Source organism: Crocuta crocuta, unplaced genomic scaffold (genome assembly GCF_008692635.1).
Source record: "Crocuta crocuta isolate KB4526 unplaced genomic scaffold, BGI_CrCroc_1.0 scaffold89, whole genome shotgun sequence".
Taxonomy (NCBI): domain Eukaryota; kingdom Metazoa; phylum Chordata; class Mammalia; order Carnivora; family Hyaenidae; genus Crocuta; species Crocuta crocuta.
Window position 1 is genome coordinate 6,053,926 of NW_027551559.1, and position 27,395 is coordinate 6,081,320.

The 27,395-nt window shown below is 45.5% G+C and overlaps 1 protein-coding gene across 1 annotated transcript in view; it reads right to left on the minus strand.

Annotated features, from left to right (window-relative positions):
• The window catches only part of ADCY2 (adenylate cyclase 2), a 201,634-nt gene that overhangs the window by 131,423 nt on the left and 42,816 nt on the right, over nt 1-27,395 (minus strand). The window contains exon 3 of the mRNA XM_077749455.1: nt 3,072-3,220. Within this exon, the coding sequence (XP_077605581.1) occupies nt 3,072-3,220 (149 nt within the window). The remainder of the gene's footprint in view (nt 1-3,071; nt 3,221-27,395) is intronic.

Here is a 27,395-nt window from a genome sequence, read left to right on the forward strand (position 1 = left end):
AGTCATACTGAGATCTGGGAACACGACAGCTGATGGTGAGTTTGGCAGGAATGGGTTCTGTGATCTGGTGGAGTTGGAAGTCAGAAGGGGAGTATTGGAGGAGGGAGAGAAAACAAGGAAGACTAGTCAGAGAGTAAGGAAAAATCCTTCTAGAATCTTGGCTATGAAAGGGATAAAGTGATAGTTTTTCGGGATTAGACGGTGGTGTTGGATGCCAGGACCCATGTTTATTTTCAAAGATGGGTTGGGTTTGTGAATTTTGCAGCAGTAGTGGAAGGTGTCACACATACTGAGGATTTGGGAAGCTACTGAGAGCTGCCACCCTTACCTCTAAAAATTCCTCTCCTCCTCATTATTATAAACATTCTCATCACATTAGAGGGTAAAGAGCTAGTATGTATTACTAACAGAGAATAAACATTTTGTTGAATGAATGGCTGAAGCAGAACTAAAAGTTAACTAATCTTTGCTGTCTACACCCAAATAATTCTCATTAAAAAAAACAAACTTAAAAAACCCTCAGGTATTGCCTGGACTCAATGTAATATCCATTTACCATGTCTGCCTCTTTGCTTATGTCTGTCCTGTCCTGGATGAAAAAGTCATATGTTTTCATCTTTCTTATAAAAATAATTGGTACTCCATGCCATTTAAGTATGCTTTTACATTTTTAAGGTTTAGGTATTTAGTTACTTTAGTGTCCCAACTGTACTTTATAAATTTAAATTTAACCCAACACTGCAAACATGTCCTAGACAATCTCTAATGGCACTCCTTGCCAATCCTTTGCCTCGACCGACCAGTGTGCTAGTCAGCTTCCAAGATGGTGCCAGAGAGCCTCACCTCCTGGTACTTACATTCTTGTACTGTCTCTCCCACACTGCCTAGGGGTGACCTGTGTCATCAAGAGGATGCTGAAGACATTCGAGAAATGGCTTCCAAAGCCTAGATCTTAAAAGAATTGCAGCTCCCCCCCTGACTCTCTCTCTTGGATCCCTTGCTCTGGGGAAGTGAGTTTCCATGTTGTGAGAACACTCCAGCAACCCGTGAACAGGTCCAGGGATGAGGAACTGAGGCCTCCAGCCAACAGCTGGGATAAACTGCAAATTATCTGAGGAGTCACCTGAGAGGCAGAGCCCCAAGCAACCCGCCCGATGGTGAGCCTGAATCCTCATGAAAGAGCGTAAGCCAGAGCCACCAGGCTAAGTTGCTTTTGAAGTCCCATACACAGAAACTGTGAGATGGTGTCTATTGTTGTTTTATGCCACTAGGTCTGGAGAAACTTGGTTACACAGAAGTTGCTAACTACGTCAGACAGCATGGGACCCTTCATCAACTGCCTGAGGCTGGTGACATGGTCACTCATTTTTATAGGTCTCTCTGTTCCTGGACTGTATCACACGTGCGTAAAGATATTCTGGGTTTCTGTTTAGATACAGCTGCATTTATCACCATATGCTTTAAATTCTCCATCCATGATGTACAAATATTTCCCGAGATAAGAGAGATATTGCTGATTTGGGGACAGCTATGTCTGGAAAGGCAATTTCCAGTGTTAATACACCATGTCAGATACCGTGAGAATGTTTCTTCTTTCATTCTTTAGGTGAAACACTTAAAAACCTGAAGGCAAGCCAGTGTTTTAAATAATCTTACTCCTTAACATGTGTGAATGTTCTTGAAATACATTTTTTTTAATCTCTCAAAATGGTAAGGACTAAAAAAATTTTTTTTTACCCCCGATTCTTCATTTATCCAATGCTTCCTTAGTTCCTACTGACATGCAACTTTTTTCTGTGATTCCCATCCCAAGATGCATTTCTCATCACACATTTAGCTCTGTGCGTGCTTGGGCCACGTTTAACACCAGCCCTACACGGCTATTCTAAAATCTGGGGTCAAACTGAGATTCTTCTTAGCAGTGTATTTCAACTGCAGTTAAGTTTGTTTCTTGATAATGAACTTCAAAAATCCTTGACTTGCAGCAGCTAGACTGGAAGCAGGATCCTGCACTGGAAAGGGTCTGGGCTTGAGAGCAGAAGCCCAGTTAGTCAATGCTCTGCAAATTGTAGTTGGGTTTGTGGTTGTTGTTCTCAAACTATCGAACAGGGTGGATGGTTAATATCAAGGCAGAATGAATGAGAACAGATGCACAAGTTACTTACAGAGACGACCTAGTGAGCATAAAAAGCACCACTGTGACATAACTGAATGGAGGTAAGGATAAACCCCAAAGGAGTGGCATGAGGAACAGAGGCAGTGGGGGAGTCGGAGATCAGTGAGGGACTGGGCCCCCGCATCTAGAAGGGTTGTGTCCTGCAGCTGGGAGACAGGGAGCACGGAAGGAAACCCCTACCCCGTGCTGAATCCAGTGAGGGTCCGCACTGCTCCTCTCCAGAGCTAAGGGAGAAGGAGGCCTCTCCCGGTTCTCCTTCTGGACTTCCGTCCCATGCTGATAACGTGCTGGTTTTCCAAGCACTGTGATTTCAGGAATGGCTCCCTGGGAAGCAGACGGGACTGTGGCAGCCTTGGAAAGCAGGAACTTTCACTATCAATGCATTAAGGTGCCTATCAGTCCCCTGTGATATGGGTCACTGGTTGGCCACACCCCAGAAACCCATCATTCCTGATGGACAGGAAGTGCTAGATTCACTGAGGCCCTGGCCCTGCCAAGCTCATCTGGAGGAATCAGTTCTTCTACCAAGAGCCCAATGACCCTGCCTTCAGTCTTACTACAGTGCCGAGTGTGCTGGGCTCTGGGGACGCTATGAGATCGGACCATGGACTTCCTAGAATAAGCACCCCAGAGACCACCTCTCCCTCTTTTGTGAAGGAATGTCAGCCACAGAAAGCAGGGCCATGACGGACAACGCGGTCTGATACAGTGAAGAAAATTCTCTTCACGTGGAGGCCCTGGGAGGCAGCAGAAGGCAGGGTGCGGTGGTCGCCATGTTAACAGTTTCAGGGGAGACAGGACTCAGGAAGACTTGGGCTCCCAGTGAACCACGTCCCCAGTGTGGCGGACAGGCCCCCAGCCTCGCTGAGGAGCAGGATCAGAGCAGCATACGTACCTCACATTGGTGTGTCGCTTGACATAGAGGTTGTGAAAGTTGTTCGTGTTTTCCATTTGGCCGGCTTTGGGGCCCTGCAGCCTCTGGATGATCTCAGCTTTCATTTCCATGGCTATGTGAGCCGGCAACAGGGAGAGCAGGAGCCGCTCCTGGGATGAGGCATGGGAGGAAGACCAAGAGATTTCAAATCATTAAGGGGCCATCCAAGCAATTCTGGAAATCACCACTCATCTGTCCAACAAGTTAACATGGATGGTAGAAATACATATTGAAGAAAAATCAAAGTTCCTAAGGTCAGCGTATGTTATATTATTTATTGAGTGCTAAGTATGCATTCTTTGGAGTAGAGAAATAGAGGAAGGCAAAGTTATTTCCCCCACAGATATTATTTATCTACTTAGATTTTAAAGTAGTAAAGCAGAAACGATATAAAAATGCCACAAGCCAACGGTCAGTCTAAGATAGAAAACACTCATTTTTGCCTGCCTGTTCATTTGAGAGATAAAGGACAAGCTGACAAGCTTTATTGCATTTCAACAAATATTTCACATTTTCTATTAATGAGATAGTCAAATATTTTCAAATATCTCGTTTCCTCTGTGAGGACCATTCAATACCCGTTAGCGATTCTAAACTATTATAAAGATGGAGTAGGAAATAGCATCTGTAAAATGTCACGTATAAGAGACTACAGGTGGAGCACAAAGAAATGATAAAATAGGTGCTTTTCTTGTATTTTTGGTCTTTAAAGACAGTACATAATAGCATATAGTATTACACTTATTTTATTTAAAAAATTTTTTTTAATGTTTTATTTATTTCTGAGAGAGAGAGACAGTGTGAGTAGGGGAGGGTCAGAGGGAGAGGGAGACACAGAATCTGAAGAAGGCTCCAGGCTCTGAGCCAGCCATCAGCACAGAGCCCGACACGGGGCTCGAACCCACGAACCGTGAGATCATGACCTAAGCCAAAGTCGGACGCTTAACCAACTGAGCCACCCAGGTGCCCCAACACTTACTTTAATGTACTTCTTTTAGAGTGGCATTCTCCCCCATTCTCTTTAAGCAAAATATGCAATACTCTTGAATGAAAGTATTACAGAAGAGCATTCTTTGAAAGTTTATGTTCACCCTTAATTATTTGAAACATTAATTTAATGTAGAAAATGCCATATTCTTTAGGTATTGTGCATTTAGCCACTGATAGCTGGTGTTGATTTAAAAACATTTGTTGAGTGAAATAGTTTTTCTATCTGGTACATTTTCTGTTTCTTTCTTAATTATTATTATTTTTTGGACAAAGTGGTGAAAGAATAGTGGGGGAGGCCAGGGGAAGCTGGGCTTTGCTCCCAGGTTTACAGGGCTGGTGTCCCTCTCTGGGCCATCCCCCAGGGCACATCATTTTGGTGGCTGCTGGGAACATCCGCCGCAGGAACAGACGCCAGGATGTACATCCTGATGCACATGAGAAGACCCCCCATTACAGCCCACCTCCAGCCTGCTCCAGTCAAACACAGGTGCAAAGCCAGCAGGAGACCGAGTGGGCACCTATGGTGGGGATCTCGGTGCCTGGTACAGTGCTTCACCAGGAACTGGCATAACTTGAGTGCTGCTCATTTGTCCAGGCATTCATCAATCTATTCACCCAGTCAGAAAACATCCATCATTGCCTATTAAATGCCAGGCCCCATGATAAGCACTAATGGTAGACACAAAGAAGACTGAGTCAACATCCCCGACACTGTATTGTTCACAATCCAGGAGGGAACCCACCCATAGCAGACTTGCCACCAATGAGGCTAGAGGAACAGGCTGGTGTTCGAAGGAAGCCACATGCCTGAGATCTGGGAAAATAGAAGGGAAACTAATAGTCTAGGAGGACCTGTGATTCATGTGAACCAAATGAGACAGAACAACACCCCTATCTGATTAGTACTATTACCAATCTCCTTGCAAAAAGAGGCAGGTAGAGGGCAAGGTGCTAACAGTTGTCATAATATACGTGCTGGTACTAGCATGCCAAAGGGAATTTTATCAGTACTAAGAGATTACAAAGGCACTTTTTATTTAATAATTATGTTCTTACTTTTGTTAAATTCTTCCCAATGTTTCCATTTAAATTAACAAAATAGAGATATCAAAAGTTTTTAAAAAGTTAAATGTCCATATATGCAAAAGGGAAAATATAAAGTAATATTGATTGTGTAAAATAATGAGAATAATATCTTGGCTGGTCTAAAATATCACATGTATGAAATACACAATGGCATGAACACTAAAAGTGAAGTGGCAGTAAATGGAGTTAAAATGTTCTGAGGTCCTAGGATTATATGGGAAATGGCACAGGTAGTTTATACTAAACCACAGGAAGTCAAGAATGGAGGCAATTTCCACATTAGCAACAAAGAGGGAAAGAATGTATGACTGATAGGCTAACAGTAAAAATGTGAAAGAAATTCCTATTAATTAAAAATAAGTCATAATGAAGAATCAAAGAAAACTTAAAAGCAGAAAATAAGTCACAAAATGGCTCCTGTCAGCCTATTCTATCAGAAATTACATTAAATGTAAATGAACTAACTTTTCCTGCCATCTTGGAATCTGCTGGGAACAGGACTCCTGAAAGGACAAATATGTCTGGAAGGCTGTGGTCCAAAGCCACTTTTGCTGGCTTTAAGTGGGATCTCCCCAGAAGGAGCACATAGCTCTTCTTAAAGTAGGTGTTTATGCTTGAGATGAACCTGAACTCTATCTAGGCAAGAGATGTGCTGATGTATACAGAGCACACAGTGACCCCTGGTGGCAAACTGAACAAAAGCAGAGCAACCTGGGAAAAAGGAACTCGTGCTCATGAAACACTGGCATGGCTCATGACAAATTCCGAAGCAAGCTTGCTGCTAAAGCCATTGTGATGCCGAACCCCCCAAGGATTTAAACTAACTGAGAAGTAAATAAATGAAGGCGTAGATTTGTTCTTTTGTTTAAAAAAATGTAAATGAACTAAATATTCCAGAGTCTGTGACTCCCTCTCTCTCTGACCCTCCCCTGCTCACACTGTCTCTCTCTCTCTCTCTCCTAGAAATAAATAAAACATTTAAAAAATTAAAAAAAAAATGAACTAAATAGTCCAATTACTTGACCAATGCTACCAGATTGGATTTTTATTTAAAAAAATGTTTTTAATGTTTATGTATTTTTGAAGGAGAGAACCTTTCCACCAGAAGGTTGGAAAATATTGAATTCAATCATGAAATAAAAAATCACGTAATGTTTTGGTTTAGTAAAGAAACAGGTAGCCCCACAGAAAATGGAGCCATTTGGAACTCAGAATGCCAAGAAGCTACTAATGACATGAAAACAGATACTCACAAAGGAGTTGTTATATTAAAAATCTATTTCAACAAATAGGGGAAAGCCAGTGAGGGACAAGTGAAATGGCCATCAGCAATAATCAGGAGGTCTGTCTGCTCATACTCTCAAGGCATGAACAGAGCATCCCTGGGTGAAAGTAAAGGGAGGCACGTTGCTCTAAGATCCCATCAAATCTCTGTCATGATCACAGCAAGCAGACATGGACTATAAATTTGTTAACTCTTAAAACATTAGTAGGAATGTTAGTGTGTACAATGTAACAGATTACAAATCGGGGCACCTGGGTGGCTCAGTCAGTTAAGCGTCCAACTCTTAATCTCAGCTCAGGTCACAATCAAAAGGTTTGTGAGTTCAAGTCCCACATCGGGCTCCGTGATGACAGCATGGAGCCTGCTTGGGATTCTGTCTTTCCTTCTCTCTGCCTCTACTCTGCTGTGCTCTCTTTCTCTCAAACAGAGAGAAAAAAAATTAATGGATTATAAATCTGGACTTAGGCTATCTTTTAAGAAATCCCAGTAGAATCTGTGTGTCCACAGAGATGTCTGGAGATTGGCTTAATTAGATTAGAACCAAGTTTGTAGTCTTTCTGATGGGCGCTGGAGGACTGGAGAGCTATGAAAAAAATAAAACTTACGACGTCACAATGCTCAATTTGTAGAGTTCTGCTCTACCATCTTACGCTGGTTACCAGCGTGAGTGTGGATTCTGTATAGTCTTCTGCATAGAATTTAAAACAATCCGTAGACTTTCCCACCATTTATACCTGCTTCTAGCCACACTTCTCAGCCAGTGCTGTCCTGTCCATGTTTCCTCTGCCTTCCCTGGAGGCCATGTGCAGCTTACGGTTTCTTACATTTCTTGTGTCTCAACCAGTAAGGAAATAACTGATGGATAAATACTCCAGTTTCTGTACCCGCAGCCCTCAGTGAGTGGGAAGATCTGAGCATGATCCATGCTTCCCTCTGAGGGTCTCCAGCAGAGTTGAGCCCCAAATGCCACCAGTGGCCCCTTCCAATAGCTGACCTCCCTCTCTGGTCCACTCCCTCACTTTGCTACCTACAACCAAGTCCCAAAACTGCATGATTATAACCAGGTCCTTGTCCTAGCGTCTGCATGGGGATAAAACCTCTCTGAGACTTTTCCAAGCATCTTCTTTCATATCCTCAGTAATAAGAACAGACTAAACCTGAAAGCTCACAGAAGTAGCCTTTCCTGAAGGATGGAGTCCATGAATAAGAGAGAAGAATCCAATATAGTAATTCTGTTTCACGCCCATAGCTTCATTTAATGACCAAATGTAAATTACGATTTTTATTTTAGACTCAAATGTAGATGGATGACTGGCTTTTTATAGATAGTTGCAAAAATATAAGATATGTATGTGTGTGTGTGTGCGTATGTATGTGCATATATATATAAGGCAAAATTTTATTTTCTTCTTCTTTTTATAAGTATTCAAGAATCCATGTGAATTTAGACTGGAATTAAGATTTTTAGTAACAGCCAACCAGACAGATAAAAGAACCCAAGGCTTCCTCACTACCATGCAATTCTGGTACCACCAGTGGATGGTAGAACCTTTGATCAGAGCTCATGAGTGGGATCCATGCTTCGTTGCCTGTGTATGCCTCTTGGGGATCACGGCATTGGGCATGAGGGTGAGCCTCAACTAAAAGCCTATACTGAAATGTGTGAATCTAGATACTAGATAAAAAATACTAGATAAAAAATTTTTATGTTTATTTATTTTGAGAGAGAGAGAGAGAGAGAGAGAGAGTGAGAGAGAGAGACAGAGTGTGAGAGAGATAGAGAGAGAGAGAGAGAGAGAGAGAGAGAGACAGAGTGTGGGTGGGGGAGGAGCAGAGAGAGAGAGGGAGTCACAGAATCTGAAGCAGGCTCCAGGCTCTGCGCTGTCAGCCCAGAGCCCGACACAGGGCTCGAACCCACGAACAGCGAGATCATGACCTGAGCCAAAGTCAGATGCTCAACCGACTGAGCCACCCAGGAGCTCCTAGATACTTTTAGATTTATCTTTTTTTTCCCTTATAAAATGCTATACTCTGAAGGAAAAAAAAAAGCCTAATATTATGGCACACATGATAAATTTCAATTCGATTCATAATCTGACAAGGTTAATATTCCCATTAATATTTCAGCTTTTTGCTCACCTAGCCACGTGCCCGGCCAAATTATCTGAAAGCAGCACACAAATGTAAGTGCTTAACATACCGGATATAACCTAGCTTACAGTGTGCTTCCAAGCACACTGGAGAAATTCCTTAAGGGGACTTTCAGAAAATCAACTGGTTATTAGACTGACAGATGCATACGTTACTAATTCTCTCTCTTCCTAGAAAAGACTGTCTTAAGGACGGAAAATCTGACTGATTCTGGCATATTCAAAGGTTATCGATAAATAACTTGACATTGGTGAGAGGGGTCCATTTCAACACATTCTTTTATTAAACCTCCAATCATTATTCATTAATAATTTTTTTCCTGGAATTTGTTCTTTTAAATTGTGCCTCATGGAAGAGGTACAGAGTTAGTAAATTTCAATGCATTCTCGATGAAGTTTAGGACACTCTAAGCTTCACAGTGTTTCTGATACAATGAAACAAAGCAGATATTATAACTTTCTATTTTTATGCCATTCTGGAGATTATCTGGGTTGATAGGAAAATCCAATTTCAGCCAAGAGGACTTGTACTTAAATTTTGAGCTAAGATATTATAATGCATATGATGCCTGTGTCTTCAATAAGCCATGCATATAATAAAATTTTTAAACTGCTGAATTTTTCAAAGGGGAGGAAGACAGTGACATGCTCCTTTTGTAAGATTAAAAAAAATGCTTCTCTTTCAAAATTCTTACTTCTACTTTGTGCTTATTTTAAACGCAACTCAAGTGATATCAGGATGCCCAACCAATGCAATGAACAGAAGGGATATTGTTACAAATGTTTCCCCTCCCGACATAAACGAGCTATGGGAATGGAAATACCAGATTCCTAAGCAGCCACGGGGTTACATGTGGTGCTTGGGAGACAGATATCCTTCAATACCATCCTGCAGTATGAAAGTACAAGGTGTGTCCCTTCAAGAACAAATGCTAAAAACGCTACACTTGGAAAACACCTGCCGGGGACCCAAAGATAGGGCAACACCTTCCCCAGCTCATATCTTCTCCTGCAGCCTCCTTCATGTCCGCTAGTCTTGGAAACTAAGCAGCCTCCATGGACGCCAACCGCGAGCAAGAGCACATCCCTCAAGTGAAGTTCTAGTAACTCCTCCTCCTCCTATTGCTGTTTCCTGTTATTGAATTTAGTTTGCATCTTTCAGGCTTTTCCTTAAATATCCTGTCTCCCATCAGTTATTCAGAATGCACTGAAAATTCTTATTATTTCAAAGGCCTCACTTTCTCTTTCTTTGACTGAAAAAAATATTCCATTACCAAACAAACTTAGAGAGTAGTGGCGCTTTGCTGTAGAAACAGCACCAACACGGGGTAAGATGTTGATTCCAGTCCTTTCTCTGCCATTATCTAGAACACCTCAACCAAATCACTCCAGCCTTTGAGCTGTAGTGTGGTGGCCTAAACATTTATCTATTGGGCTGGGTGAGCTGACGGTCTCCGTGTCCGTGTGGATTCCTAGCACTTGATGGAGCCCCAGGAGAGCCTTTCTAGAATTTACGTCTCTGTGGTTTGGGGCTGAACAATTGGTAACACATGGAAGAAAGAAGCCAAGTGTTCAAGTCCCAACATGGTGGCAACAGCTGTCATCAGGACTATGAGAAAGGAGTGACCCCTTGGACTCTTGACAAAGGAGACAGGAGACTGAGCATGTTCTGGTCCTTGAAGTGTGACTTCAATGTGGTGGAGAAGGACGATGAAGAGCCAGAAGTTCTGGTGTGCCATCTAATGGCCAGTGTCTGTGTGCAGAGGGAAGGCCAGTCTGTTTATTTCACTGTCTCGGAAAACGGGAATGCTTTGTGCAAGTCGAGACCAATACATATTCAACAAATCGCTGTTTCCTTTTACAAAACAGTAAATCCTTTCATTACATACTTACATTGTTGCCTCATTTTACAAACCTTAGTCACATTCAATTTCATTTAAATTTAAACATTTTTGACCAAAAAAGGGGGAGGGCAAACTAGATATAGGTGTGGTTCGCAGAGGTACAGGGAGGTGGTATTCGCTGGGGATCCAGACCAAATGGAACTTGTGTCTTCCAAATTCACAGCCACTGACCACTCTTTTCCTTCACTCAATCTGCAAGCTCAGTGAGGAGACCGAGAGGCTTCTAGAGTGCACATCATTATTAACAGAGCGTAGGAGAATACATTTTCATTATCTTGTGACGACCCTCCAGTTCAGAGAAGTTAGAGAACAAAGAGCCAATCAAGTCCAAGTATAACCTATGCTTACTGTCATGGCTGATGGCAAATTGATACTCTTAACCTTGAAGTGTTTATCGTCAACTGTCAATTCAATTCTTAAAAATAGAGCCTCTGCTGGGAGAAGAAAAAAAAAACACTGATAAGATGGAAATCTTCAATCCTTGGAGGGGAGAATATGGAGGTGCTAAAATAAGACGCACCACTCTGTTCCACCCACCAGCCTGCAGGGCAGACCACGGCACACAGCCCCAGAGCAAGATGGCAGGAGGGGTCCCTGAAGAGCACATGCACCTGTCAGGCCCGGCACCCATGAAGTCTGGGCACAACACACCTCAACACCAGCGGTGTTGAATCACCCAAAGATCTTACCATGCCAACAGACCTCCGCACTCACACGACATAAAGTAAAAAAGTTAAATGCTCCAGGGTGGTGTTAATTCTGGTCTGATCTGCCTTCCAAAGATCATCTGTCAACAAGCAAGGAACACCATGCAGCCTGAAACAGCTAGTTGTAGGAAAAAAACTGTAGAGAAAATGTGTAAAGAGTAACCATCCTCGTGGATTTGGGGAGGGGGGAACCTGTGATGTACAGGTGGCCGGAAGATTTCTTCTGAGAAAAAGGAAAGTCTAGGTGCTGATAATCTCATTGACAGGAAGAGATGGTAATGAGAAACAAAAAGAAGTTATACTGGAATCAACTTGAGGAATGATTACGAGGAGCGAAACAGAATAATTCGATGTTCAAATGCAATCCCTCAACGAACCCACCATAGATGACTAGATACACAATGCAGTTAAGTGCACACCACACTCGTGGCACACAGAACTACTGTTCTGAAATCCGTCGGCGCTTTCTCTCCTTGCCCTGCTCACGGCTGGCATTGCCCTGTGACGTGGGGTGACTGGCGACCTGTGGACAGCGGGGTGTGTGCTCCTTTTAAGCAGAACTGTTAAGGGTCCATATGGGGTTCCCTGTGTTTGCGCTTCCCTCTGCACTGGGGACCAGCAATGTCCCGGGTAGCTGGCTACTCTAAGCCTGGGTCCCCTGCATGGGACCAAGTGGCAGGCCACTCATACTGGCCCGGTACGAGTGAGAAGGGAATACTGTTGCCAGGTACTCTGATTGGGGGTCTCGGCGCCACAGCACACGCCAGCTACTTACACAGGCAACACCACGCAAGGCCAGGCACACCACCCACACGCTCGCTCCGTGCACACAGGGCTTGCAAAGTGGCCCTGACTTGGAGGAACTTCACTTACTCACACAAGCTTCCTGGTCCTGCGAGCTGGGGCTCCGGTAAGAAAGGTCTGGAAAGTGCCTCTGTGAAGCCCTGTTTCCCCAGCCGAAGACGCAGCAAGGCCAGGTGGCCGCGAGGAGCACCTGGGCAGGTCCTCAGGACTTCAAAGACTGCCTTGTTCATCGTACGTGACCTGCGCTGCTGGCCCGGGAACAGGGGGCTGGGGCGTGACCTTCAGGCTGCTTTAGACGGGGTGTAGGAATCACACAGTGCGGGGGACAGTTCAATTCTAATTTTGTGTTTCTGTTTCCGTGAGAAAAAACAGGGATGACACGTCCAAACGATCTTTTTTCTAACTGAAAGCTGAAGTCACGAGAACCGACTCACTGTTCTTGGTGGCGGGGGCCATCCCCCCGTCAAAGTGCTGCTGTTTATACTCTCCTGTCACCAAATATGCAAGCTATGGGCTGTCATCGCCCCCCCCCCCCGCCTCCGGTGCTGCCATTCCAGAGGGGCTGGCAGTGTGGCGTACACAGCGACATCAGCCAGGACAGGTGCTGAGAAATGGGCATCGGCATCTGTCTGCTGGGCGCTCAGCAAGCTCCGTCCTTGACAAACGTGAGTCTGCGGTTCCCTCGTGGCTCCAGATGCCAGTGCCGACCGGGCTGTTCTGTCTAATAAGCCCGGATGCTCCGACTTAGGAAACCTTAAGAGCAGGTAAGAGAGGGGTGCCTGAGTGGCTCACCGGGTTGTGCTGACAGCTCTGAGCCTGGAGCTGCTTCAGATTCTGTGTCTCCCTTTCTCTCTGCCCCTCCCCTGCTCATGCTCTGTCTCTTTCTCAAAAATGAACATTAAATTTTTTTTAAAAAATCTCTAAATTCACATTTTGGGCACTCAGAATTGTTGATCAAGGAAATGAACTTCCCCCTGTGTTCCCAGGACATTACAGAACTACTCAACTTGAATGCACGTGCCGTGTTCTTAATTCCAGATGCCTTCCCCACCCACAGATGTGTCCTGGCTACCGTCCACATGCCACTTCCGTTCTAAGTGATCCGCAGGCATTATCTCCCTTCACTGTCCCCAAAACCTAATCAGGGAGGGATTATTACTTTCTCTATTTCTACAAAGAGGAATCTGAACACCGAACAGGCGATGGGGTCAGGACTTGAATGCACGGAGGCGTAGTCAATGGTCTGAGCTCTTCTTAGCCAGTTTCCTAAACTGCACTCAGAGAAACGGGGACAATCCACAAGCAAGCGGAAGAATAAATAACAGTTTCAGCTAGTGACAGGGAGGGGACTGCTCCCCACAGCAGAGGCTTGACTTGTGACTGATTACCTTTTCCTTCAGTGGGGTGAACAGACCTTTTTCCTAACTGCTGAACTTGGAGACTTACACCCCAAAGCCTCCTCAGTCTCCCACAGCATCGACAGCCCTCAGCCTCTTCCTTCCCACCCACCCAGTCCGAGGCCAGAGGCGCCCCCAGCATGGGGCTCAGACACACAGCACATCACAGTCAAGATCAAAGATGTTCTTTGAAACAAGAGGGAACTGAGAATTCTGGAAGAAACTGCTTGACATTTCTCTTGTGAACACATGACTGGATCCTGAAACAGGCATTCACTTTTTCTGCTGCGGATGCAAACCCAAGGAGCTGGCGTGGAGGGGTGACCCAAGGACTCCATGGCATCGGAGCCAAAGTCCACATTTCTGCTTATTTGTCTGGAAAAATACCCTGATGCCAGCCTCCAGAGGCCAGCCTCCAGGACACAACCCTGCAGATAACACTCTTTAAATATCATGCCTGCCCTCAAACACAGATTGTCTCCTTGGGCACTGATGCGGTTGATACCAAGAGATGTGCCCATCATTTCCGCACAACCTCGACTTCTCAGGGAAAGAAAAATAAATGAGGGAAGAAAGATAACATAGCTGCGTTCAGTCTCATTCTGCTAATCAAGAAACGTCCTAAGCTTCCTCTGATAAAAGTTAAAGATGTGAGCAGCAAATTGTCCGGCAAAATCTGCACCAGCAGAAAGCTGAAGGGCTGTCACATCCTAGAATTCTATGGAAAGTAACACAAATGAAACGACCGTGGTTCAAATTCCAGAATAAAGGTATTCTTCTGGCTGCAACTTGCTGGACGGCTAACTTGTTATATACCGGAGCCGTGTGCTAAAATTGCTGGCACCAAGTTTTTAAGTGTTCTCTTTGCCTTTAGAAAATGCATTCTGCATTCCTAGCAACAGACTGGTAGATTTTCTTCCAGGGATTGCCCAACTATGTTCCACTAACAGTTCTTTCTTAAAGCAGTGACTCTTGTTTGAGGACTTGTATTTACTGATCCCTGACAAAAACATGGCCTGTGGATTCCATAATTTAAGAAACCTGGAAGGGCACCAGGGTGGCTAAGTTGGTTAAGGGCTTGATTTTGGCTCAGGTCATGATCTCACGGTTCATGGGTTCAAGCCCCAACATCAGGCTCTGTGCTGACAGCTCAGAGCCTGCTTGGGATTTTCTCTCTCCCTCTCTCTGTGTGCCTCCCCCACTCCTGCTCTGTCTCTGTCTCTCGAAAATGAATAAATGTTAAAAAAAATTATAAGAAAAAACCCTGTAATAGATCTTACTGCAAGTTACATGCGACGATAACTCAAGTGTAAATTGGATAGGTAATGTAGCCTTAGTGTTTCCTAACTCATTGATTCTGAGCATCTATGTTCTTAAGAATCAATCAAAATTTTAAGTTCATAGGAAGGCAAATTGGCAGCCTCTGGGCTGAGCCTGGCCAGGCAGATGGGCTCTGATCCTCTGAGCGGCTTACAGAGGGCACAATGGTGCACGCGTGTGTGCGCGTGCAGGTGAAGGAACTCGAACAGCTCCGGGTAGGTCCTGCGGTTTCGCTGTACGCCTGGACCTTACCGGCATCGGGGCTGCGCGGCTTTGGGCTGTGGGGGCTGTCTGTGCACGTCCTGTGTCCGATGGGATGTTTAGCAGCATTCACCCGGCAGACCGAGACTAGACTTGAGTAGCTCCTCCTCTGTGAAGTGTCAGCAGAGCCCCCATCACGGTCTCCAGGCACCGCCGAATGCTCCCTCGTGGGGAGTGGGGCAGGGCGGGGGCTGGAAGGCTCCCCTGGCTGAGAACCATCGCTCCGAACCCTGAGACCTTTGGGCCGCTAACCTGACTGCTTTTCCACTGTTGCCCTTGGCCCTTGTTTCCTTCCGTTCCTTCCCGCTCTAGACTCTGTGCTCCATCTTGGCCCCATCCCCGGGCCAGGAGGAGCGCGGCTCTCTAAGGCATGCCTCGGAAGAGCACCACGACTTCTGCTCATGTGCCATCGGCCAGAGGTCGCTATAAGGCTGGCCACCCCTCTCTGGGATGCTGGGGCATGTCTGTATTCAGGGCGGAGCATCCCTCCTCTCCCACCCCCTCCTCTGCCAGGACTATCCCTCCCTTTGTAACCTCAGTCCTGTTACAGGGGACCATGCAGAAACGTGCCCACTGACATCCTTGGTCACTCTTTCCCTCTTCCCTTCACGTCCACGAAGCAGCGATGCCTTCCTTCACACTATGTACACAACTTGCCCCTTTTCTTTGATCTACTGCTACCCCCCACCCCGTTCTCTCCCTCAAGTGGGAACCAACCAAATCAGGGGAGCCCCAGCTCCGTGCGTTTCTTCCACAGAGTCCAAAGTCTCCTGTTGGTTACATGATCTGCTACACCCCTGTGAGCCCCACCTCCACGATTTCTTCCTCCTCTGTCTCCTGAGCCCGGGAACTGCATACAGCCCCAGACCCACCTGGCACTCACCTCCTCCCGAGAGCGCCCTGTGTGCACTCACTGCTCCCAAAGGGGTCAGGCATCGCGTGCTGCTCTGACACCCAGAGCCCACCCTCAAGCTGGAGGGTGCGGCTGTCGGTGTGCTCAAACCGTGCTTTCCTCAGGGTCACATCCTCATACAGAACAGAGCTGACACACAGTACACACTCAATAAACACGCGTCAGATACAGGCAGGAACACATGCAGGTGTCACTAACATCTCGTTATACCTTAACTCCAATTTCCAATGTCCCCTGAGCTGCTCATTAAGTGGTCTGGGTCTGGGGCGTCTGAGTGGTTCGGCCGATTAAGCGTCCAGCTTCAGCTTAGTTCATGATTTCACGGTTTGTGGGTTCGAGCCCCGCGCCAGGCTCTGTGCTGACAGCTCAGAGCCTGGAGCCTGCTTCGGATTCTGTGCCTCCCTCTCTCTCTGCCCCTTCCCTACTCACACTCTTTCTCTCTCTCTCTCAAAAATAAACAAACATTAAAAAAAAATAGTCTGGGTTTTCAGGGATGGAAGTGAGGAGAAGAGCCTGGCCTCAGCTCTGTCATTTGCAAAGTGGACAGCAGACAAGCTGTGTAGCTACTTTGGTTCTGGGTGTCCTTGTAACCTGACAGATGCCTGAGTAGATTTCTGCTGTCATTTCCACCTTCTAGGTTCCTTCCTCTCTGGAAGGTATCAGAGAGAAACAGAAAGACTTCCTTGAGCATGGCAGCAGAAAATACATTGTGAATTTTTTTGTTTTGGTAATTTTTAAAAACCGTGCTTCTCTGCAATAAAAGAAATGATGGGAGAGTGTATATAGTAAACATGCACATGTATGTTACATATGTGCGCAACACACATGCATGAAGATCTATGCCTACAGATGTCTACACACCTATGGGTACAGATACACAGATACCTTGGGATTGTGTCACGGCGCACAAGAGTTGCTGTGAATGCACGGATGTCTAGGGCAGTTGTGGAGAACAAAGGGCAGTTATATTCTTTCATAGATTTTTCCTGAAGACGTGCTGTGATCTGATCTCTCCAGAGCTGACGAAGCGGCATGCCTTGTTATTATTCTGCAGGGAGAAGGCCAGGGTTCCTGTGAATTACTCAGGCACAGGCTCATCCTGTCCCGACTCCTCCACTTGACAGAAGGTGCAGCGCCCATAACAGGAGGCCAGGGGAGAGGGTTGTGCGTGGAGAGAGAGGAGGGGAGGGGGGAGAATAGCTCATGAAGGGCAAAGTGCAAAGAGGGAGGGTTTCCTGCCAGGAAACAAAAACTGAGATCAGCGTGGGATCTTTTCTTTCTTTAAAAAAATTTATATTTTAAATTTTAGAGATAGAGTGCAGGCAGGTAGGGGAATGCAGAGAGAGAGGGAGAGAAGGAGAGAGAGAATCCCAAGCAGGCTCCACGCTCAGCACAGAGCCTGACATGGGGCTTGATCTCAAGACCATGAGATCATGACCTGAGCTGAAATCAAGAATTGAACGCTTAACTGACAGAACTGCCCAGGAGCCCAATGTCCCTTCATGTCGGTCACTATGTTCCCATTTGGGCTTTTAGCTCTAATCAGCCCTCAGCAAATCATTCTTAGAAATGCCTTAAAACAAATGAGACAAACAACGGAAATGAAGCAGCAGTCTACACATGCAATGAATCACTTGCAACTTATTTTCAGATTATTAAACATAAATTGGTATGAATTGGCTTGGAAAAAGTGGGGGTTTTAAAAACTAATGTTGACTTCTAGTCAAGAAAATAAAAATAAACAAAAATTGGATAGGACTGAGGAGATTTCTTTTAATAAACAATTCTGAAAGGAAGGGAGAAAAATCAGTGAAATGGCATTCAGATATGTGTCCTGATTCACTGTGAAACGGTCCACTGAAATATTGGGAATGTTCTGTTCTCTGTTCAGTGATTTTACTAAAGTGCTTTTCTGGTAGCTGATAAAAACATACCCAAAACAAGAGATGTCCTTTGCATATAATATATGCAGTTATGATGGGCAGAGTATCTGTAAAAGAAGCACCCAAACTTTCAATTCCATTGACGGACCTTAAGCTTCTTACTCAATTTGGATTCACAATTGAGAAACTTACATGAAATAAGATGTCAGATCCTCAGTCATGCTTTTTCTAACATCACAAAACTACAGGAAAAAAATTGGGTTTTAAATTTCCATGCATTTATGAGGCACCTGGGTGGCTCACTACGTTAAGCATCTGACTCTTGATTTTGGCTCAGGTCATGATCTCATGGTTCATGAGATCAAGCCCCGCTTTGGGCTCTGCATTGAGCGGGGAGCCTGCTTGGGATTCTTTGTCTTCTTCTCTCTCTAACCACCGTGAGCAAGTGCACACTGTCTCTCTCAAAAGTAAAAAATCTATGAAAAAAAAGATGTACCATACATTTAAAAAGTGAAATGGAATTATCTAGGAGCTTTTAAAATAATGATTTCCAGAAGATCACAATAATGGATACTTGCACTTGCAAACACTCCACTGTAGAGGGCTGGTTTACCCACAGGGCTATGTGCTTACTGGCTGTAACTTGCTAGCAGCATCCACACAATATCAAAATCAGTAATAATGATATGAAATTGCCAGCGAACTCGCCTATCCCTCCATCGAGCCTAAACTTGTCCAAAATACTCAGGATCCCATCCAGCCCTGCTGCACGACTTGCCGCCGTTTCATTCATGACGTTGCAGAGAGATGGGTATGCTAATAGCCCCCTGCACACCCTGTCCTGTTACACTCTGTGTTTTGTTTAGTTCTAACTCCTCCTTTAAGATCTGCCCTTGCTCCTCATCTTAAATGGGAAGAGAAAAGCCCCTCCCGAATGGGGAGGCTGTGGGATTAAAGGAACACATGTTTACAAAGGGCTTAGAACAGTGCCTGGCACGAAGGAAACCTGTACATATCAGCCTCAGTGATCACAATGTCTCCTGTGACTACTACCCACCCATGTGCACTGTTCTGTTTGAATTAGGATTGGTTACATAGTCAGATTACTGACTATGCCCACTATCATGAGTTATTCTCCAGCAACTTCACTTACACTGCTTTCCCCAGTTATAATCTAAACGACTTTCGCAGGGGCGGGGGAGTGGGATGGGCAGAGATAATGCATCGTATTTACGTATCTTTCGCAGTTCTAAATGTTTATTACACTTATCAAATGATCCATAATTAGGACTGCATTTGTTGAGGCCTATAAGTAGATGAGTAAGACAGGGGCCAAATTTAGGTGTCACGTTAAAACTAGCATAGGGCAGAACTTCCCTCCCTCAATACCTAATAAAATAGGCCACCGCTGATAAAAAAGCAACAAAGAAAATTCACCAACTACAACAACGACACACAAAAAAGGCCATGCTCTGGTATCATAAACTCCAAAGCCAATGGCCAAGGAAAGAGAAGATTCCAGAGCGGAGCGCCAGGTGGGGTAGGCTTGGATCTTAACCCTGCCCACCCCTCCAAGTAGTCTGACGGAAGAGACAAAGCCTAGAAAATTCCTACTAGGGTGCACAAAGCAGAAGAGAGGCAAACTGATAGTCACGGAGATCATGGTATGGTGGGAACTGTAATGATGCACCACCTCCTTTAAAGGGTGTTCCTTCTAGATCCCAAATAACTTAGGAAAGATCCCCACCACCTCCATCACTGACACGAACGGGAAGGAGGAGAGAACAGTGGAGTCAATCCAACACACCAGAGTCGGGGGCAGCTGGAGACACAAGTACTGAAATGTGGACATAAGCTTAGGGTCCCTGCAAGGGATGGAAAGGACACGGGGAGAGTCCTGCCTCCTATCTCATCCTGCATGGGACAGATGAGGTGTAAACAATCAAGGGTGCTTTGGGGCACCTGGGGGGCTCACTGGGTTAAGTGCCTGACTCTTGGTTCCGACTCAGGCCATGATCTCATGGTTCTTGGGATCCAGCCCCATGTCAGGCTCTGCGGTGACAGCATTGTGCCTACTTGGGACACTCTTTGTCTCTATCTCTCTCTCTCTCTGCCCCTACTCTTTCTCACAAACAAACAAACAAAAAAAAAGAATCTTAAAAAAGAAAAAGAATCAAGAGTACTTAAGTACCTAGAGCACATAGGTTATCAAGGTGGGTCCGAAGCCCAGAACAAGTCCCAGAGGCCGCATGGACGTCCTTGGGAATAACGGAGCATCCTTTGGGGTGCGGTCACTGCCCTGGTGTCTGCTCTCTGTGGCTTCCCCTGTGAGCCTCTCAGGTCTCGCTTCTTCTGATCCTGCACCTCCTGCGTACCGCTCTGCTGTGGTACTCACTGCACACCAGGGGTTGACACCAGGGACAATTCTGTACCCTCACTAAGGGGTATGTGGCGGTGCCTGGAGATATCGCTGGCTGCCCCACATCGAGGAAGCTACCGGCACACAGCGGGGAGGCAGCAGGGTCGCTGCTGCACATCTTTCAGTGCTCAGGGCAGTCCCACCACCGAGAGGGTCCAGCCCCCCGTGTCGGTGCTGCCTGTCAGTGACATTGCATGTGTCTATAATGTTCCCTTTCACCTAGAAATGTGATAGAAAAAGGAGGCCGATAAAATCACATTCTACATCCAGTCCTCTGCTTCCCAGAGGATCTCAGAAACCCTGGAGAATCCCGCTACAATCTAGACAGAAGCAAATGCAGCCTGTTTTGTGCTGAACGAAGAAAGAGACTTGCCAGCCTGAGTCGTGTGTGTCTGCTTGGAACCTCGGGTTTGGGGGGGAAGGATGGAGCCGCGGAGCCGCAGGGGTGGGGCAGCCCTGGTGGGCGGAGGGTACCGTCTTCGTGCGCTAGGGCTGCGTCACTGAGCGCCGCCACCTGGGAGCTTCGACAACACAAACAGATTCCCTCACTTCCAGAGGCTACAAGTCCAAGATCAAGGTGTCCCAGGACGGCTCTCTCTTAAGGCTTCTCTCCTTGGCTTGTGGATGTTGAGCCTTCACACGGTCTCCTCTCTGTACATGAGCGAGATAATCTCCCCTTATATGGACACCAGTCAGATCAGATTAGTGCCATTTAACCTCAATTTCCCTTAACCCTTGCTTTAAAGATCCCATATTTAAGTACTGGGGACTGGAGATGACAGCTTCAACATGAATTTGGGGGGCACGATTCAGCCCCTACCTGAAGACACCCTTTGTCAGCAGTACAGGGAAGAAGGAGGTGGTGCCACCCAGGCCCTCCTGTTTCTTTCACGGAGCTGACCCAACCTCCCCTGCTTGGTTTCCCTTCTCCATGCTGCCTCTCCATCTCTGATGCCTCGCTTGCTACTTTAAAAAAAAAAAGATTACCTTAGAGAGAGAGAGAGCACAGGAGGGGCAGAGAGAAGGGAGAGAGAAAGAATCCCAAGTAGGCTTGGCAAGGTCGGCACACAGCCCGAGGCAAGGCTTGAACCCACGACCCACGAGACCATGACCAGGGCCAAAATCAAGAGTCAGAGACTTAACCAACCGAGCCACCCAGGCACCCCACTTGCTACTTGTTTAAATGTCTTCTCATGTCCTTAAATACTCCGCTTTCTCTTCTGTCCCTGTCCTGTCCCCCACGGTGCTGCCTTCTCTGCGTCCCTGTCACCCGGGGACACCTAAACTATGCAGCAGGTGCGTCCACCACTTGGCAAGGAGCCATCTGATGCAAGCATGGTGGCCTCACAGTAAGGCAGGGAGATTACAACACGGGGTGGAACTGGCACGTGACACAGAGCCTCCATCCCCAGAGCATGGGGCAGGGGCTGGCCGACTCTCTTCAAAGGGCCAAGAAATCGATAGCGAGGGCCTTGTCCTCCCCACCATCTCCCTCTGTCAAAACCACTCAACCGCCATCGCGGTGGGAAAGCAGCCACGGCGCGCACGCGAATGAGCGCACCCGTGTGCCAATACTTTATTAAAGGGAACTGAAACTTTAATCTCATACAGTTTTTATGTGTCACGAAATATTTTCTTTTGGTTAAAAAAAATCATTTAGCAATGTAAAAAAAACATTCTTAGCTTCAGAGGGCTTTCTGAAGCAGATGGTGGGTGGATGAGACTTGGCCCTTAGGCTGCAGTTTGATGACATCTGGGAGAGAGAAACTTCTCTTGGAAATCATACTTAAAGTCATGGCAGACATATTATAACTGTCACTGACACTAAAGTAAGAACAACAGAGAGGATATCCTTCTATCAAAGGGCACTGTTTTACCACTGTGATCTGTCTCTTATACGCTACTCAACACGCTGGACTTTATGATAAAAGCTATAAAGAGGCTCTTCTTGGAGAAATACTCATTTCCAAGTTATTATCGGGTTCTCGGCTGAGGAAGGGAGTGGAGTAGCTCAGAGCACGGCAGGCCTGGGTGTCCAGAAGTCTGGAAGCAAATCCCAGTTCCCTCACTTGCTGGTGTCTTGATGGTATTGGCTTATGGGGGGCCACGGCCACATCCTAGACTTAAGGGGCTGGTTGCCACAGAGTGGCTATCTCGTCGCATGATTCAAGACGATCCTGGGGCAGCAAGGTCACTGCCCACCAACCAGATGACTAAAACCATGTCTGAACGGGCCACTACTTTGAATGGGACTCCTGGTCACCTCCCAACCTCTCTGGGTCTTGCTTTCCTCACCCTATAATGGAGGGGCCGGCCCAATCCCAGTTTTCCTCTTGCTGGAGGAGCTGGGGAAGCAATCGTTCTATAACATTTATTTTTAGATGAAGGGGAGAAAAAAAAAGTCAACTTGCGTTTAGCTGCAAACAAAAGTATCTCATTTCCCCACTCAATAGCTAATTCTCTAAGAGTCAGAATTCAGAACACATGTTGCTTGATTTACAGTGGCAACCAGCAATTTGTGTGAGAAAGACTTAATTTAGAAGAACGCACATGTCATTTTTTTTTCATAACCAAGTAAGAGTTACAATTAGTTTGATTCATATGCTGTCACGATGTCTCCGCCACACGCACCGTGAACAATACAAAGTTTTCGAGGCAGCTCTTTGATAGAGAGGACTATTTCTCAGTTGTGTAATTAATATTAAACATAAACCCTCCTCCATTTTCCTTCTGAAAGTTCCATGCCCACTCAAGCATCATCTGCTATGAGTGGATCCTTAAGTAGGAAAACTACTGAATAGACTCACTTTGTACTGAGTTTTCTTCTGTAAATGCTCTACTTTTGGAAAATTGTCAGAATAAGTAAAAGTGAAACGTCCAACATAAAAAAACATGCCTTAACTTTTCTTCCCCTTTTCACCTACATCTTAACACAGAGCAAATTTTGAAATAACGTCATCACATCAAAGTCCAAATGACTCTAAAGGTTTTCCCATGTTTGATTTAGAAATTAAGGAAATACAAGAATGGATTCAAAACAAGGATGGGCAGGCTGTTAAAGGATCAAAGTGTTCATGAGTGGCAAGTTCCTCCCATGCATATCATCTGCCAGCCATACTTGAAAGTTAAGTAATTAAAATCACATAAGGGCTGATCAGGAAGAAAAAAACCACCTGCAGATCATCTTAAGAGAAGTTATTATGGGAAATATGGGATAGTGGGTAAGGGGTGAGTGGAGTTTATTTTAGAACGTGTGCGTGTACATGTTTTATACACCATCGAGAAATATATTCTTGTATGTAAAGTAGGTCTTTACTTTCTAAGCTTTTTGAGTTTATTTATTTATTTTTGAGAGAGATGCAGAGAGAGCAAGTGGGGGAGGGGCAGAGAGAGAGGGCGAGAGACAGAATCTCAAGCAGGCTCCGTGCTGTCAGCCCAGAGGCTGATGCAGGGCTCGACCTCATGAACCATGAGATCATGACTTAAGCCCAAACCGAGGGTTGGACGCTTAACCGACTCAGCCACCCAGATAGATGCCCTTGTGTTTTCTATTGTAAAGCTAAATAACAGTATAATAGTACAGGTTTTTAATAAAGCCACTCGGTCCAGGCATATTTTGTCACAGAAATGAATTCATCAATTCTTTTGAAAAACATTATCAATGTCCTGTACGTAAGATCATAATACACACTCAATAAATCTTGAAAGGATGAATGTTATTTGGACAGGCCAGCCTAGTCTCACCTGCTTGAGTTACAACAGCCTCTTACATTGGATAAACATGCAGCAGGAGTCAGAAAGAAGCAGAGTGTGCTGGAAAGGGGGATGGGGGACAGCCATCTTTTGCAAGTGACAGGCCCCCACCGTTCAGATGGCACAATGCCGGGATGGAAGCTCGCAGGAACTCCGTGGCTATATGCCTTCCTCTTCCTAGTCGCCATGGCTACCTTTAGGTTAACTGTGCAGTGGTTTTCATATACTAGGCACTGAGTCAAAAGAAATACACCAGAAACCAGAACATTCAGTAAATGAAAAAATGGTACTGGTGACAACACACGTGTCCTGAGTGGCGGCCACGTACCAGGCAATGCGCGTGAGCTGCGTACATTCACTAGCGGCCAGAGTGAGGGAGTTATAGTGGAAAATGGCCCAAGCTCGTGGGTGGCAGTGCTTTTGTGCTACTGGGGCTTGACTCGTCTACATCATTTAGTCCTCTGGCTCTTCCTGTCTCTGTTCTAATTCTTTTTCATTGTCTCCTTTGAAGCATTACCACTCGTTCAGGTGACTCTCAACAAACTAGGAGACACACTGTTCCCTACTTAACCTGCCTCCTTGTCCTGAGTTAGATGCAGACGGGCTTCAACAATGTGTTCTGGGAAACCAGTGGGGTTGCGATGGATTCTCATTCCAAAATTAGTGAAGACTGAACACGCCCCAGACAAACATCAAAACTTTTATCGCCGTTGAGATCATTCCGTTTCAGAGCATCTGGCTTTTCCAGGGCTGCACTGATTTCAAGTGACAGCAAAACCTGAAGGAAGGCTCTGACTGACAGGATTCTCTGTTGCACCACAATGTCATATTTTTCTTTCCCTCTGATTAGAAAACACCTGTTTGTTGGATCATTATTTCCAAATGTGTGCTTACTGTTCTTCATTTCTCCTGATTTCCAGTGGTTTCTTGAACATCACCATGGATTAGTCGAGGTCCCCTCGAGAAAACAGAATCAGTGGCATGTATATTATCTATGTTTGTATCTATCATAACTTTACCGACTTCTGTATCTACATCTCTCTATATCTGTCTACCAATCATCAAGCAATCAATCCCTCATTGTCATTATCTACCTATCAGCTTTATTTTAAGGAATCGGATCACTCCATTGTGGGGGCTGGCAGGTTCAAATTCTGCAGGGCAGACCAGCAGGCTGGAGACCCAGGGAAGAACAGATGTTGCAACTAGATTCTGAAAGCAATCTACTGGCAGAATTCCCTCCTCCTCAGGAGACCATGCTCTTCTTCCTTCCTTCTTTCCATTTTTTTTTTTTTTTTTAAAGACAGAGAGAGATTGAGGGAGTGGGGGAGAGGCAGAAGCAAAGGGAGAGAATCCCAAGCAGGCTCCATGATCAGCGTGGATCCTGACGCGGGGCTCGATCCCACCGCCCTGAGATCATGACCTGAGCTGAAATCAAGAGTCGGTTGCTCAATCAAGAGACTTCCAGGTGCCCCCTCACTCTTTTTTCTTAAGGCCTTCGACTGATTCCAAGAAGCTCACACATGTTATGGAGGGTGATTTGCTTTACTCAAAGTCCACTGATTCAAATGTGAGTCTCTTAAAAATACTTACACAGCAAACTCTAGAGTGATGTTTGACCAAGCTGCAAAGAACAATGGTTTAACTGAGTAGACATATAAAACTAACCATTGCACCATGGTTTTGAGACAGCTTAAATAATGAAACCGGCATATGACGAGAAAAGCGCTGAATCTCATCTTCATAAATTTTTCACTAGAGCTGTTGGTGGAGAAATCTATGGCATCATACATTTAATGTTACTTTTTTTTCTCCAGAGAAGTAGCAGGATCATTGAGAAGCGGCATCATTAGGAGCCATAAGCAACGAGGGAGGCATCAATCTATAGAACTCAAGCCAATCACAGGGCATCATCCTGAATCTCTGGTATCGCTTGTAGCTGACTTGTCCAACATCTACCTGGTCAACACTCAAACATCTCATTTCCATGGAGGGAGGGAAGGTAAGTAAGCAACGGTTTCATTTTTAATCTCCCTTACACGTATGAAATACTTGAGTTTTAACTAGTTTGGTTAGTTAAAGGCAACAAACCTTTAGTTAATTCTAGTGAGTGGAATGTAATCATACAAAATTCCATCTAAGCCCATTATTTTATTGCTCTTCTCACATCAGTATGGTATGTATCCATTCCAACCAAGGAAATGGCGGCCTGTCTCCTCTTGAACAAGACATTGGCATGCTTTCTTACTATTTTAGAAGAGAAATAGTATCATGTTTATACGTTTTAAGAGAAGTTAATAGATCACATGGTAAATATCGAGAAATAGTTTCTCCTAAGTGTCTTGTGGAGTTTGGAAACAGATGAATAGCCACCAAGAACACAGGCTCTTCCGTTCTGAGATCTCACTAAGACAAGTATTTCTGAATGGCCTGACAGTGAACCGCACGGTCCTTGCCAAAACATCTTGTACATGTTGGAACCCAAAGGTGGAACACGGCACGGAGAAGGCTGATGCGTCTCCTTTCCAGCAGAGTAAATCACCCCTGCCATTCATTGTACCATACTTGATTTGTTGAAGTTTACGCTTTTCCTCCTTAGGGAAATGCAAAAACCTAGGAGTCAGAGAAGTAAGCGCCTCTCCTTTTGACAGCTTGTGAGGCAGTTTATTTGCCCGTGTGCATCCAACAGTTATTCCATCTAGGCTGGCAGTAGCCTTTTCTTCCTCCCTCCACACATGTCCTGATATATGTGTGATCATCTCAGTTGACACCAGAACAACTGCATCTACAAAACCAATCCTCCCAGAGAAGTTCCTGGTCTACGCACAGGTGCTCTTGCATGAACCAGATCCTAGCGATGGACTTCAGTGTTTTATTAGAGCTACATTCCAAGGTACAAAGGCAACCCAGGAGGGGAGATCCGACCGAGGAATGGAACCAGTGAACATGCCCACGGTGGGACAGAATGGAGCAGAATGCTGAAAGGCAAGGGGAGTCCCAGCACTCAGGCTCTGCAGGGTGGGCGAAAGGGTGGGGTGTGTAGACCCAGATAATGAAGGCTACAATCCCAATCCCTAAACGTGGCTGTGTGGTCTTGGACTTCACACACCAGGAGTCTTAGCTCTGTCCTCAACAACAGAAGTTCCACCTACTCTGCACAGTTCCATGGAAGTTACTAATAAAAACACGCAAAGTTTCTGGCGCAACGTGGGCACTAAATAAAGGCAGCCCTGGAGAATGGCAGCTTTGATGCGTAGGCAGCACGTGGGCTCAAGGGGAGGTGGCTCCTCTCCCTCCTGGAACCTGGTAAAAGGAATAGAAGATTTTTCTCTAGGAATTACACCAAAAAACAAACACAAGTAGACCTAGAACAGACCTAGAACAGACGTCTTCAAGAGGAACCTAATGGAGGA